Raw genomic sequence first — 16295 nt, forward strand, 5'->3', positions numbered from 1 at the left:
CTCATGGAGTGTAGTGTCTCCCCAAAGGAAAACTCTTCAGGAGGGGAGGCCAAGGGAATAGATTCCTCTGCATCAGAATCCTCGTAGGCTGAAAAAGCCTCCTCCTGGTGGTCCGAGAGAGTAGAGCCATCAGAGGCCTCATCTGAGGAGTGGGGATCAGAGGGCTCAACCCTGGGCCTTTTGTCTGGAGGAGGTTGAGAGCCTCTGTCCGGATGAGATTGAGAGCCCCTAATTAAGGAGATAAGATCCTCTTCTAAGCTTAGAATCTGTGAACCAGTAGAGGGTCCCTGAGGGATAACCTTGGGAGGCAAAGCTTTTGAGAGTTTAGCAGCTTTAGCCCTGGAGAATACCTTAATGGACATGGATGCAGGAGGCCTGGCTGCACCACGTGCTGGTGTAGATTTGTCTCAAGGAATGGTGTCGGAAGGTTCCAGGACACCAGTTTGTTGGAAATTCAATAACCGAAATTCAATAACCGACTCAGCCGGGGCCTCCGGGACCGAGGTAGTCGGTTGAGCGGCTTCGGTAATTGGAAGTACCAAGGACTCTGTTTCAGCCGAGACAGAGACACTCGCGGTAGGCCTGGCCATGGTTTCAGCCGAAACCGCGGCCCGCGTGTGTCGGTCCTTGTCCTTCCGTTTCTTAACTAAATGGGAAGTCGGAGTTTCCGACGGCATCTTATACGAAAAACTAGCCCCAAAAAATTCATCTGCAAACTCCGCCCGATGTCTAAGAGTGCGTCGGCTGAAGGAAGCACAGGCTGAACAGGCCGAGACGTCGTGGTCTGGGCCTAGACAGGGTAGGCAGTAAGAGTGGAAATCCTTATGAGGTATTTGTTTCCCACAAGTTAAACAATTAACTTTATCTGACATCGGCTGAGGCAAGAAAGAGTCCCCAACGGGGTACTTAGCTTTTTGAAGTCTTCGGTAGCTGAATTACAGGAGCTGGTCGACCGGCACTTGCGAACTGCTTCTGCTTCGGGCACCACGCGGCAAGAAAGACTGGGGAAGATGGCGTCGGCTGATGCTTTTATACCCCAGGCGCTCTGACGTGGGGGAAAGTGCGACATCAGCCGACGCCGGACCCAGACTTTGGAATCCGGCCGACCGAAGGGCTGCCTGAGGCACGACAACCCATATGTGATGACTGCAGATGCATCCTTGAAGGACATAGACAACTAGCAACGTCGTTGTCAGGGCCTAGGCAAGGAATACAGTAAGAATGAAAATCCTTATGAGGTATTTGCTTCCCAAAAGAAATACAATTGTTAACTTTTTCTGACATCGGTCTGGAGCAAGAAAAAAAGTTTCCCCCCAACGGGGTACTTAGCTTTTTAGAAGACTTCGGATCTGAAATTCAATTTAGAAAACAGAGTCGGTCGACCGGCACTTGCGAACTGCTTTTGCTTCGGGCACTGCACGGCAAGAAAGACAGAAGAAAATGTCATTGGCTACATCTTTTATATCCCTGTCGCACTGATATCGGGGAAGAGGCGACAGCAACTGACACTGGACAAAGACTTTGGAATTCAGGCAGACTGCGGGTAGCCTGCCAGCAGGATAACCCAAGTGTAATGACTGCAACAGTGAAACACGATGAACATCAATACACACAAGGTAGCTATGAAAATAGCTTTTTGGCCAACAATTTGTTTAAATTTAGAAGAAAAAATGATACTTGGCCACAGCCAAGAGCGATACCACGTCTGAGCATAACGAGCAGCAAATGAGATCAGGAGGAGTTTCAGTATGGGATACCGCTTAGCCACGAGCCAATTTAAGACTTTGAGCTAGAGTATGGCCGAGTCGAACCCAAAGGTAAGAATGTAGGTGAGATTGGACTACATAACATCCCCTCCAAGTAATATCAAAAGTTACACAAACCAAAAAGGAAAAGAAAAATTCATGTCCACTACAGCAGCCCACATGCATGCTGGTCTCTGAAGCCAAATATAAACGATAAATCTTTCTTTAGCTGTATTAGATACAAAACTTTCCTAAGAACTAAATCAAAATTGATGCCTCCTATTCTGACCCAGTAGAAACTGCTAACATTCTTGCAAACATATTCAGTGTCAACTTCATCTCCCAAGACTTCTATCCAATGCCCTGAAATATCAGAATGCTTTAAGCCTCAAATTATCTCTAAATTAAATATCAGAATGCTTTACTTCTTGAAAGAGTTATCAAACACCAAAAATACATCCTCCATAGTACTGGAGAATACACCTAGTTGCTTAACAGTGTTAAACATGTCTTAAGCCCACTGCTCGCGCCATGCCCGAGCCAGCGCAAGCCCACTGCTTATGCCATGCCCGAAGCACTACACATTTTGCAGAACTGACCACTCCAGAAAACCAATTGAAAAGTGGGAATAACCCATGCAAGTAAATGTGTGGGAATAACCAGTGCAAGTGTGGGAATAACCCATGCAAGTGTGGGAATAACCCGTGCAAGTCAAGACAAAGTGCAAAGAGAGGAAGATTCTCTTAAGACGAGCCAGCTATCCAATTAGAATGATGTAACTGCAGAGTGTTTTACCAGTCCACTTAACTGGTTAATAAGCAATGGTCCTTTAACTGAAAATGGAGCACTGTGGACTTCACCCAGAACTGCCAACTGTAATCACATTTCAGGAACGTGCATCACAACAAAGTTTCAAAATGAAACCAAATCTCGGGCATGGCTCACCTACTTCAAAGTTTCTGAGCTCTGGAGCTTAAGCCTTGCAAGCCCTGGTACTGTTTAGTTATTCTCTCTGCACTCAATTCCTCTGAGCACGGTATACTTACACTGGATGGCCCCAACCCAGTTGTACAACAACCACCACCAGGTGTTACTATTCCCTGGGCAGCCAAAAGTCCTAAACAGTGGCCTAAGGCAGTTTCCTATCTACAGGACATTAACCTAGGTACCCACACAATTTCAAACTAGGATTAAACACCAGTACCATGATTACTTATCTCTTGAGCCTGTAACTTAAATTTCTAGGCAAGTGAATAAAAGTCACATTGTGAAAACCCAGCTCATGAATACGGTCACTACCGTGATGCAATGGACAGTGACACACAGCTGGCCAAGTCCCTAAAGACACAGATTTAGAGCTGTTGTAAGAGGAAATCTGTCAAACTGATGTTCATAGGTCCTGTCAGGACTCCGTAGCAACCCCCTTCTATTCTCAGCTGCTTGTACTTGACAAAACTACAGGTAACACTTACGTTCTGTTCGCAATCAGTAGGGAGTAACTGGTAAATACTGCAGGGCATCTGGAACAAAACAAGTAATCTGACTCAAAGAAAAACTGCTTATTAAATTAGTCAAGTTAAGTGACTATGCATTTGAATAGTGCAATAGGAAGTTTCAACGCCACAGCAGATGAAAAAATAAATACAACTCCATGGGAAACTGGATGTTTATCGTGTTACACTGCTGCTTAAACCTGCAATTAAAATTTCACATGGATGGGCACCCTCACTTGTTGCTCATACATTTCATTCTACAAACTACCAAAAATAAATTTATGATGCCTTACAACAATGAAGGTCATTTCTACATTTTTTTCCTTTCTTGAATGAAATGCACTTTAGCCATGGCCTTCAACACCACTACAAATGAAAGACATACAGCATTTTTAGCTTTGTTCCAACAGCTCCATAGTCCAAATGTCAGCATAACCCATATGGTAAACTGAACAGCACAGACTGGAAATGATGAAAGGCTAGTAGTCATAAGCTACTACACACAACTATGCTAAGGGATTCCCCTCAGATCTGCAGCTCCCTTCCAAACTATGCTGCAAATGGTCCACAAGACTCAGCACTCTACCTTAGTTATATTAAAATAGAGATTTTTAGCAACAACAAGATCAGTAGCCTGCCTTCCCAAATCAGTACTCCATCCTCTTTGGAACTCTCTGTTCAAGCTGTAAGCAGGAATCTGGAAAGGACAAGGTTAACAGAAACCAATTAACCAAAACAGACAAAGACAAGCACAGAGTGAAAGTGTGAAAAATGTCCCTCAGCTGGAACAGACGACCTGTACCGACAGGCAGCTCGGAAGTCAAATCCTGTCTTTCCAGTTTGGATCAGGCAAGTTCAAAGCTCACCCAGAGGGAGAGAAAAAAAAAAAAAGTCATTCTCTTTGTCACCTGCATTCTTCTCAAAGGCACAAGCTGTCATTTCAAAGTGTACTTAAGAATGTGCATTACCACCTACCATGTGTCTCGATCATAACAGCAGATGATAAACTAAAACAGCTGCTAAACCCTTACAAAGCACGGTCACGAACTAAACTCTTGTAGAGATTGCAAGAGAGTCATTAAGCAGCTTCAGTCAAACACTAGGGCAATGACCATGTCTTTCATGAACTATAGACTTGCACCCCCAATGAGATCACAAGACTAAAGAATGAGTGCTGCACCACTGGGAATCGGTTGTCAGTCAGGAAAGTACAAGCAGGCCGCCATTACTAGAGTCCAGGTCCATCGTGCAAACCACTCAGACACAATAAGTAAATATGTAAGCACAGCTTGTACTTCTGACATACCAAACTAAGCAGCAAGGCATACAAAATGTGACTTTCACAGCCTCTAACGCACTATTGCATTTGCAGGTCGGCAGCCATTTCCATGCAAAACGATCCTCAGATATCCTCTGACATTCCCACTGCCACTCAACAATCTAGAATGTCCTGCAATTAGCTTCTACAGCATCCAGCTACACAGAAACCCTCCCTCCTCAGCAAGCAGTGCACCTGGCTGTTCTCACCACCTCAAAGTTATTCACCATCCTTGCTCTGCTTCAAACCAAATAAGAGCACAGTCCAACCCGTGCCATGCACAGCAAAGCAGAGAATTGTCTCAGCTACAAACAGAACAGTGCAGAGTGAGTCAGGTTAAAAAGTACAGGTAGACAGCAGAGCAGTTCAGAAATGCAAGGTGAAAGCTACAGTTCCAAAGAATAAACGGGCAGCTTCTTATGGTCTTGTTGGCTACCTCATTCAGTTTTGTTTTCCTGAGATTTACTTGTAGTTGCTGTACTTGAGGTGCTTTACCCTTGTCAGAGGTTTTTGCATAAGGTATATCATTGATTTTGTCTCACAGACAAGGGACATGACGGAAGGGACCTTTGGAAATACTTCTTGTGATTTCAACCCGCTCCAAATTGGTTCGGTAAGAGAAAATAATGACATTACGTTTAAAAAACTAATATATGCAGAAAGCAATCCTTTACTAAAGTTTACCAAGACTGACTTGACTAATAAAGAAAGGGGCAATGCTGACATTAACAGAAATATAAATGTTCTACAGTTAACAAGGAGATTAGAACAAACCCTAGAGAAATTGAAACAGACACAATGGCAACGCAGCGCATGGAAGCCTGTGTCAGTTTCAAAATTGTTCCAAGGGGTTTACGTATTTTAAAAATGCCTAGTTTTGGCAACATGTACCAAGACCTTTTGAGGAAGTGTCAAAAACTTAATCCAGACACTAGTTTTAAACTATATGAAACTAGTTAATCGAGCAGTATGGCAGAGTGAACTTGCATACGGTCTGAACTAGAAACGGTAATGTCAGTGGAAGAAATGGAAGAGCTACTCGCCAATGTCAGTACTATTAAGTTAATAGAAAACAGATTACTTCAAGCTAAAAGGAAGAAACTCTAAAGAGACTTCCTAGATTTTCAAAGAGGGAATGTCTTCATTGGCCACGTGAACCAAGAACCACCAATGACACCAGCCATCCACCATCTACAGCTAACAGAAGGAGCGATGAGCCAATGAGACGAGTAGAGAGGGGCATACCTTTGCATAACCACACCTCAGAAATGACGGGGATTCCAAATATAACGCCGGGAAATGCACAAACAGATGAAACTACTATAACGGCAAATACTACAAATGTTATATCAGGGAGAACACTATCAGGAGAGATGACGTTGATGGCTAGCAGCACTAATGTTATTGACAAAGGACAACGACATATTCACAATACATCAACAACCAATAACCCTAGTATTTTTAGGGCTATGACACAAGATGTTCACAAAAAAAGAATTAAATGGAATTAATGAGAGGGCAATAACGAACTCGAACAGTGACTTTTGCCCTTTCCCTTTACCGATACGAGTACAACAAAGAGTGCCATGGTCACCAATGAATGTACCAAAGACACGCAAACTACAAGAAGAATGTCTGGAGTTTCAACGAAAAATTCTATGACCAGTAAGTCAGACTTAATATTTCTCACTATGTGTTAACTGAAGCAGACAAAAGTCTTTTGAATAAAGGGCTCTCATTTATACCAGCCAAAATGTTGATAGTATTGAACATGTCATAGATTTTACTAGGAATTTAAAATCTTAGAATGATGTTTGATAATGGCAACAGCAACGCTTCCACTGGTTTTAAAAAGCCTTCAGTGTTTATGCCACAAACACATCCTTTGGTTGAGGCTTTTGAGAAAGCAATGGAAAGGGATTTCAAGGAATTGTATAATAATAAAAACATGAAACCTGACTTTTACAGCCTTAAAGAAGAGAAGGCACTTAAAGAACTGCAATTAAATAGTGCTATAGTTATAAGGGGAGCAGATAAGGGTGGGGCTACAGTTATTTCAGATACACATATGTATAAGGTGAAGATGTTAGAACTATTAGCAGATAGGGAAGCATACTGTGAGAGAGATTTACTGAAGTTAAACAAGATCATTAACAATGTACAGGATGAGTTGTATGATCTGCTTATGTAATGTGATTGATTTTGATCTATACAAATATTTAGTAGAAAAAACGACTGTACCCACTTTTAGAGGTTTAGCCAAAGTCCATAAAGACACTATGAATCCACCGTTGAGGCCTACAAGGGATGGCTCACTGAAGCCATATCTATATATTTAGAGGAACAGCTGAAGAAAGTTGAGAAAAAGACAGAAACAATAGTTAGACACATTTTGTCAGGAGCCTTTCAGAATATACGACAGAGAAAAATAGAGTAATCAGATACATGGTAACTTTGGACGTGAATTCTCAGTTTACCTCGATTCCAAATGACATAGGCATAAAATACATGAGGTTATTCTTAATAAAACAAAATGTACCAAGAGATTTAATAATTAAATGTGCCATGTTAATGGACATTGTCCTCAATAACAATGTTTTGTATATGATGATCGATATTTCCTACATAAAAGGGGAGTATGTGCAAACTCGTATGCGAATATCAAAATGGCATGCTGGGAACATGTATACATAATAAGGAGTGAATATAAGGGGAACATTTTGTTATATAAACGGTTTGTAGATGATGTTTTTTTTATTGTGGAAAGAAGAGGAAACTAGACTCCATGAATTCACTGAATATATAAATGGAACCACAAATTTTCTATTATTGACAGGTAAATGGTGAGCAGTAGAAATAGAGTTTTTAGATGTTCTCATTATAAAAGAAGATGACACTATACACAAACACAGTTATATAGGACAGAATGTAGGAAGAATTCCATATTACATCGTACCAGTATGCATCTCCCCATATTTACACTAATATAGTTAAGGGACAAGCAATAAGAGCATCTACACTTATCAATAAAGAATCCAAATTTCATGAGACAATTCAGATAATGCATGGAGAGTTTGAAGAAAGGGGTTACAGAGGAGAAGAAATGAATCATCTATTCAAAGACAACACTGTGAAGAGAACTTCCACAGGGAAACCATATATACATCTTAGACATCATGAAGTCAATACACTAGATAAATAGGGAAAAGTAGTATGCATGAACAAACCAGTAATATCTTTCACTAACAGTAATAAGATCAAAGAAATTTTTGCAAAAAATTGGAATATATTAACTGTAGATGCGAAACTATGTGCAATGGTAGGCGACTATCCCAGATTCACCTACAAAAACACTAAATCGTTGAAACGTATGCTATGCTATGAAAATAGTGAGAAGAAATCACCCAGATCTATTAGAAAAGGGAGTTTTGCATGCAGAAGTTGTAATCAATGTTCTTATATGTTGAATGATTACAAATGTATTCATCCGGACACAGGAAAGGAATACGAGTTTGATTTATGCATTTGATTTATCTTGCTACCTGCATTAAATGCAATTCGTTCTATGTAGGCATGACTAATAGAACTTTAAGGGGACGTGTGAAAGAGCATATATATGCAATAAATAAGGAAAATGAGAACAATGCGTTAGCAAAGCATATTATGAACAATGGCACTACACCTGGCTTTAGGTTCACGGCATTAGAACTGATATACAGGAATGTTAGGTTAGGCAATTATAAGAATTATACTGAACAAAGAAATGAAGTGGCTATTGGGACTACAAGCGGACAGAGGTTCAGGACTTAATAGGGTCTCTCTGAGGCCCTTTTTAGCAGCCAGGAATCTCAAACATCAATGATTTCTGTACCTAGAGATAGGCTAAGAATTAAGGTTATGTCCACCAGTTATCTTGTATTTACAGAACATTGTTCAGTAGTATTAGAGTCTAAGTTAGATGAAATTTCTTTTCACATCTGCTTCTGTATATATGTTTCATATAAATTATGTGTCTCGATATATTAACAGAGCCAAGACATATTTTCAGATATATACATTGATATTTTTATAAATGCAACTTTATGTTGTTTAGATGTATATTTTTCAACAGACCAATATGCTATATACACGGTTTTATATAAGATCAACTTACATATTTTTACATGGATATATATATATATATATATATATATATATATATATATATATATATATATATATATATATATATATGTATGTATTTTTAAATATTATCATGAAATTTGTTTTTATTTATGTTTCTTATATTTAATACATTGAAAGATTTTATAAACTGTGAATATGGGACAAACGAAAGATATTACAGCATGGTTTTATTTATTTAATATTCATGAGGTTGTAATAGGATTGGTTTGTCAATGAAATGGTATGGTATTTAAAGACAATTAATGGTTTGAGCACAGTCTGATGAAGCATTCTATTTGAATGTTAAAGCGCTTACTGGACACATTTCTTGCTCTTTTTTTATTATTTTACAAGAATAAATGGTCAGCTTCTTATGGTCATGTTGGCTACCTCATTCAGTTTTGTTTTCCTGATACAGCTCCAAAGTAGTGCGCTTAAGATACCATGCAGAAAGTCCCTGTAGCCAGGAGATTCATCAATCCGTGACAGGGTGAAAGCATCAAGCAGAGAATGGTGAAGACAGGTAAATTAAACATACATTTTAACTGAATACTAGAGGTCTACTCTTTAATCAGTGTATGTACATATTTAAAAATGGTGGGGAACAAATGGGAGCAGAAAGGTGCAGTGACCATCAAATATTGTTCGGGTAACTTCATGGGTACAACGTTTCCTTCTCACTCAACTGAGGTGCCTACAAACGGTGTGGGGGGGGGGGGCTGTTCATCTCAGGACAAACTTCAGCAACCACCCAGGCCACCGCTACTATTCCAAAGGAAATGATCACAGGAACAGCGGCAGCAGACTGCATGTACTCCCTCATGCCTTAGACTGAAATGGTACAGCTGTGCCCCCCTAAGAATGCACGGTCACTGGAGTCCACATGCCTTAGACTGAAATGGTACAGCTGTGCCCCCTTAAGAATGCACGGTCACTGAGTCCACATCCCTTAGACTGAAATGGTACAGCTGTGCCCTCCTAAGAATGCACGGTCACTGGAGTCCACATGCCTTAGACTGAAATGGTACAGCTGTGCCCCCCTAAGAATGCACGGTCACTGGAGTCCACATGCCTTAGACTGAAATGGTACAGCTGTGCCCCCCTAAGAATGCACGGTCACTGGAGTCCACAGAGGGCAGTAAGAGCCTTCAAAACGGAAGGCAGTTTGGTAAACACTCCCCTCTCCCAAAGATGGAGCATCTCGTCTTTGCGGTTCAGTAACTGAAAAAGTAGGTATTTGGGTGGATGAAGACATATGTTAAGGAGGGGCAAACAGTGAACCCCCTGAATGTGTACACAATGGTGAGGAGGCACCAAACGATCAGAAAGACAACAACGTTCTTAAAAGCAGCGACCTATCTGGGTATGGCTAACAGCTGTATAGCTTAGCAGTAGGTTGGACCTTGTGGGCCATTTTAAGCCTAGCCAAAATTCCCAATCTAAAGCCAAGAATCAAACCCTGCACCTAGTGTCTGAGGTAAACACCTTAACCATTATGTAAACTCCTAAGAGTCGGTATACCTCACATCAAGGAATTCAAATGTTTAAATAGCCTCTGCAGAGCTTGGGGGAGGAGGGTTCATGGAGGAACCATGCGGGCCTTTACCTGGCATGATGGTCTGAACCTGTGTGAGAGGCGAAAGCAGGATCATGGGTAACCGGTTCATCAGTCATCTGAAACTTATGGTAATCAAGACAAAAGCATACCAAAGAAAGCAAGAAATCCCGAGCTCTGCCCTGGAAACATCAGGGTACTTGGGGAAGCAACCCACTGATGGAAATAACAATCGTCTTAGCTCCTTTTCACAGCTAACCAAAGCAGGTAAAGAGAAGGGAGACAGGGCAACAAAAATGGAATACTAATACAAGCATTTGGAGTCTAATATCATAACTGAACTAGTGGCAATGACAGAAAAAATGGCATTTTTCCTAGAGGGACCTGGTACATGGACAAGCATAAGAGATGTAAATTCACTAGTGTAAATAATTTAAAGAATCAAAAGGCAAATACAAATTGTAGGCCCCCAACCCATGACAGGGAGTGAAAATAAATGATATCCAAGTAGACGTGGCGTGAAAAGGGCAGGAGATGCTGATGGTCACAATGGAGAACAGCAATGTAAGGCCAATCCAGAGAGGGTGGGGTGTAGACAGATCACAGAGAAAGATTAAACATTACATAACATTTTCAGGAAAACTGAAGTAATGTAGGGGTTTCAATGTTCCAGTATTAACCTTTAATATCATACTCAACAGTAGCAGTACTAATAAGCTGCAAAGATGCGGGCACCCTATAGTCTACTGGAGATATTTGTAGAGTACTTTTACCTGGTGTTCTCACATAAAGAACAGGATCACCCACCTGATGCAGGTAATCACCTGGGGAAAGTTGGCAAACGATGAAGTTCAGCCGGTTTACAGATGCCAGTGCAAATAAAAATTAAGGGCTCCAGACTGCACAGCAACAGGACCTGAAACTAAGGCACTTTCATACAGTCACTCTATAGGCATAAAGGACAGATGGAAAATATTGCCATCACATTAGAACAACCATTATGCACCAAGTTTCCAGGTGATAAGTAGAAACAATGTGGTTTCAAGTTCAGAAAGTGGAAACCCAGAGCTAAAAAAACGGGAAGTGAAATCAGTCATCAAGAAAATGGGTATTTAGTGAGAGAAATACAACCCCCCTTCTTAAAAGTGTGAGGAAGGCAGGGGCTAAGGACGGCAAAGGCTGGAAAGTAATCAAAACCATCCATCCGGCTACAGCTATGAGCAAAATGATGTAGTCACTGCTGAAGGAAAAATGGTACATGTAAAGGTTGTGCAACACGGAAAGTAAGTGAATGTAAAATGAACAGGAAGGCCACGCAAAACGAATTGAAATGTACAGTTCATTCGGTAACACGGCAATGCATTAGATATGCATATAAACATGGCTTGCTCAGACATTATGACACTCCTCACTGAACTACGAGAAGTCAAAAACATAGCTACATTAAAAGAAGCGGGTGCCTGTGACTCCATTGGCAGACCTTTTATCAAAAGCTAAGCGATCAAATGAAAAGGAGTGAAAGTCTTCACCGGCTGGCAGTGCTGTTCTTGTCATCCTCCAGTGTTCAGTGCTGTTCTTGTCATCCTCCAGTGTTCAGTGCTGTTCTTGTCATCCCTCCAGTGTTCAGTGCTGTTCTTGTCATCCCTCCAGTGTTCAGTGCTGTTCTTGTCATCCCTCCAGTGCTCAGTGCTGTTCTTGTCATCCCTCCAGTGCTCAGTGCTGTTCTTGTCATCCTCCAGTGTTCAGTGCTGTTCTTGTCATCCTCCAGTGTTCAGTGCTGTTCTTGTCATCCCTCCAGTGTTCAGTGCTGTTCTTGTCATCCCTCCAGTGTTCAGTGCTGTTCTTGTTATCCTCCAGTGTTCTGCAACTGGAGAGGAGGTACAATTTGTTGGGGGGGGGGGTCAAGCCCCTCCACACCCCCGAAAGTAAAGAAAAGGCCTACCTCCAAGGTTCAGGGAAAGCGTTTTTGACCTTTTCTTTCAGTCATCCAGGTCATAAGTGCTGAAAATCAATCCTATATCGGAAAAAAACTGTGCAAATCGTGTTGGGATGTCACACAGGAATGCAGCACTGCTTCCCACAGAGGCCTGCACCGAAGGCGGCACTGCTTCCCACAGAGGCCTGCACCGAACACGGGCACTGCTTCCCACAGAGGCCTGCACCAAACACGGTATTGCTTCCCACAGAGGCCGGCACCGAACGCGGCACTGCTTCCCACAGAGGCCTGCACCGAACGCGGCACTGCTTACCACAGAGGCCTGCACCAAATGAGGCATTACCTACCACCCTTTAGTGTACAAATGCAGCATTACTTACCATCCTTTAGTGTACCTGTTATAAAGCAGAAACTGGTAACTTTCTACTTGAAACACTACATTCTTATTTATCTAGCCCAACACACATGGCATTTTCACCTTTTTGTTCTACTGATTTCATTTACTAGAATTTCTGAAACGTGGTAAACAAATGGTTTTTGCTTTTCCATTTCTCTTCCTTCTACTACATTAAATTTGAAGTACACGACATATGGATAAACAACATGCCATATTACTAAAACACATACTTAACATTTACTAGCATGCCATGCTATACCAATCAATATCTACTAAACATGTAATTAGATGCCTAAACTGTTTTCATTCCTGATGTTGCGGACTTCCACATATACATGCCATGCCAACGAACGTCCACTTAATATCCACCTACACGCCATTTATTTTATTTTGCTTTTTTTTCCCCATGCTCCAACAAAGTACAAAAAAAGGCCTTTTTACTGCAGAGGCTCAGGGAGAAAAAAAACCACAAAAACAAAAAGCCGCACAATAGTACAGACACAAAGTACACAAAAAAGAGAAATATCCATGACAAAGTAAAATACAACTGGATTGAAGTACAAATGATTACTTATCAAAAATAAAAACAGTCTACCCCAGCATGTTTGATGTGCAGAATCGCTCGCCATTCACAAAAACTATTTGAATATTTAAATAATTCATACAGGTCTCAAATGCCACAGAGGGAAAGTGTCCCCACTGTTTAACCCCAGAATCACAAAACTTTAAATGTATATAAAGGTCCTGCTATCAACACTACTTGAATAACTGCTCATATTTTTAGGTTTAGATAATAAATGTCTCAAGTACATACAGTTTTCCACACGTGATGTCATTTTACGTGATGTCACCAATTGAAGACGAATTCTGACGTCATCATAAGACCTACTTATATGAAGAAAGGGGTTGAGAAATGCCAAATGTACCTACAACAGAAGCAACTGTGCATATCACATGGCTTGTTAGTCTAGGGGTATGATTCTCGCTTTGGGTGCGAGAGGTCCTGGGTTCATATCCCGGACAAGCCCATTTATAAGATGCACATGTACACATTATTTTGACCATACAAAATGTAAACTGTCCCAAGTAACCTTCTGTATATGAGCAAAATATGCTAAAGAACAAGTAATGCTTGTAAAACAAAAGGACACAGTGCCATAAAAAGGAATGGCAACTTCATCTTTTTCTGTGTGCTTCTTGAATTTTCTGTATTCTTGGTGCTTTTGGCCAGATTTTTCATACCGGCTAATCTACATGGTTTACAAAAACTAAGCAAAGCAAGAAGGAAAAATCAAGAAATGCTACCGGGGGGGGGGGGGGTTACAAACCAGCAAAAAACTTAAAAATGAAAAGGCTGCAAAATCCCGTGTGATGTACTGTGTGCTACTTTACAGAACATAGACCACTGATAGGGGCAGTCTGAGGAGGTGGGGGGGGGGGTAACAAAAAAAAAAAAAATGAAAGATTAGCATCAGAAGTTATATCAACACAGACAATGCATGTCAATATGTTCAGCCATCGGGGGGGGGGGGGGCTGTGATTGCATGAAAGAAATTCGGGAGTGCAAAGTGTCCAACAGATGCAGGTCTCCTTGACAGCAGTTTGGCCAGCACAAATAGAAAGCAGTTTCAGCAAAATGCTCTCTACATTTTCCGCTCCCCTGAACACACACACACACCTAAGTGGGGGAAATCATCCCACACCTCCCAAACTTAAATAAATGCAGTCTGAGGTTGCACTACAGTGGAGAATGATGAAACCTCCACAGTTGAATGCAGTTTTGACAAACTATTCACAATCTATTTGCCTTCACCAAACTATGATCTATGACTGGACAGGAATCGGTGTCCAGCTGGGTGCCATCTTTCAAAAAGATGCAGGAAAACATGACAAAAGCCCGAAAATGCAGGGGGGGGGTCTAAATGCAATTACTGCACAGAAGGCATGGAAATGTAGGTCAGAAGTTCCTTATCTCGCAGCTGGTCACAAACTCCTCATCTTGCAGCTGCTCCCAGTCTTATTGTGCAAAATCACGTCTGCTTCATGCCAACCATCAGGCATCGTAATGTACTGCTGGACCAGTTAAAGATTACACTAAGATGTATTAGCTAGTCCAGTCAATTCTTTAACAGTAATAGGCTTAACTCTATGGCAGTTAGTACAAAGGATCAACGCTATGGCCTATTAAGTTTTATCTAGTGTGCCAGGGTTCAATGCCCTCAGCCTCCCTTCTACCTACAGCATGACTCGCAAGCCACTTAACCTGACAGTGCTCCCAGGCTGCGGCTGAAATCGGTCCTTCTGAACAGTCCAGTACTCTGGTAAATAATCCGTTCTACTCCTCCTACACGGTAGCCAATTAAGAGTACAACCTGACTGAGCTCCACTTTACTGCTCTGATTAGTACCACATCTCCACATTTGGACTTCTTTACCGGCTGTAATGTCATTCTGCACCTCGATTTATACCGCTTTATCTTTGTTTCATTTCTGATTTTTACTTTGCAGTCTTATTTTCTGTTTTAATTGCTCTACAATTCACAGTAGTAACGCTATTTCACATTACGTTTCTACCACAAAACTACATTTCTAAATTATTTTTTGTCACCGGGTACAGCTATGGCTTAAAAGGGTCACAGAATGGTCCATTTAACCAGCTAACAAATAAATGAACCCTGCAAACTATTTACTGCTACACAATCCCAGCGAAATGCCCTTCTTTGAAAGGGGCAGCCAGGAACTTTACTTACTTAAATATCTGCACATTTGTCTAAATGCAATATGTGCACATGCACATACACGTGTATGCGCTTTCTCTAAGTACACCACTAAAAATTCACTGACTGCCCCTTAAGAACCCAACAGAAAAAGCATGACCTAATCCGTAGCTACAGAAAAGCTAAAACAATATGCCAGTTGGGAAAAATAACCAGAGAAGCAAAAAGCTATCAATCAGAACTCTGGCAAGTATACCCATTAGTCAAAGCATGTTGTAAATCCAGAACTTGGGACACCAGACACCAGACACCAGCTATGACAGGATTCTCAACCCATGCAACAAATATGGAAACCCTGAACGTCAAATGACTACAACACTGGACACAGTACATGTGTAACTAGTCTCCACTGAAAATCTAAATGCTTCAAATAGTAGCTTGTCAAAAGCAGGTCACTATACACAACCAATGTTGAAAGGCTGCTATAGGCATAGGTACTCCAGTTTTGTCAATTTACTCTTTATACTTCACTACGGTATGGGTCAGGAGTGGAAAGGGTAAAGCTGTAGAAAAAGCTACATACTTGCTAGTAGGTTAAGCCAATAAAAGTAGCAACATTAAGACAAATTCACCAAAAATACAACAAAAAGGAGACCAAGATCGCCCAACCAAACCTCTACGTATATTAAATCAATGTTCTCCAGCCGAGTTATGAGCACCTACCTCATGGCTCTCAGAGCCACCTTGTACGCCAGTTCAGGGTCATGTGGAAGGAGCGCAGTGAACAAATAACGGGCGAACGTGTGCATCGGTACACTCTCCCTGTGAACCACCTCACCTAAGGCACTGAATGGCCCAGCTGAAAAAAACAACAAAACAAGGAGTGTAAATGCATACGCAAAGAAAGTGACAAGCTTCTATGGTGGTACTTTCTGCTGTACTCTACTCTTAGTACACTAAGCATGCAGGAG

The 16295-nt window shown here is 41.3% G+C and overlaps 1 protein-coding gene and 1 non-coding gene across 2 annotated transcripts in view; one reads left to right on the top strand and one right to left on the bottom strand.

The window, feature by feature from the left end:
* The window catches only part of ZSWIM4 (zinc finger SWIM-type containing 4), a 142790-nt gene that overhangs the window by 53580 nt on the left and 72915 nt on the right, over positions 1–16295 (bottom strand). Inside the window, exon 10 of the mRNA XM_044057649.1 lies at positions 16048–16183. Within this exon, the coding sequence (XP_043913584.1) occupies positions 16048–16183 (136 nt within the window). The remainder of the gene's footprint in view (positions 1–16047; positions 16184–16295) is intronic.
* Positions 13565–13636, top strand: TRNAP-UGG. The gene has a single exon. It is a non-coding gene; the product is annotated as a tRNA-Pro (tRNA).

The sequence above is a fragment of the Protopterus annectens genome, chromosome 15.part0 (assembly GCF_019279795.1).
Source record: "Protopterus annectens isolate FY-2018-M chromosome 15.part0, PAN1.0, whole genome shotgun sequence".
Classification (NCBI taxonomy): domain Eukaryota; kingdom Metazoa; phylum Chordata; order Ceratodontiformes; family Protopteridae; genus Protopterus; species Protopterus annectens.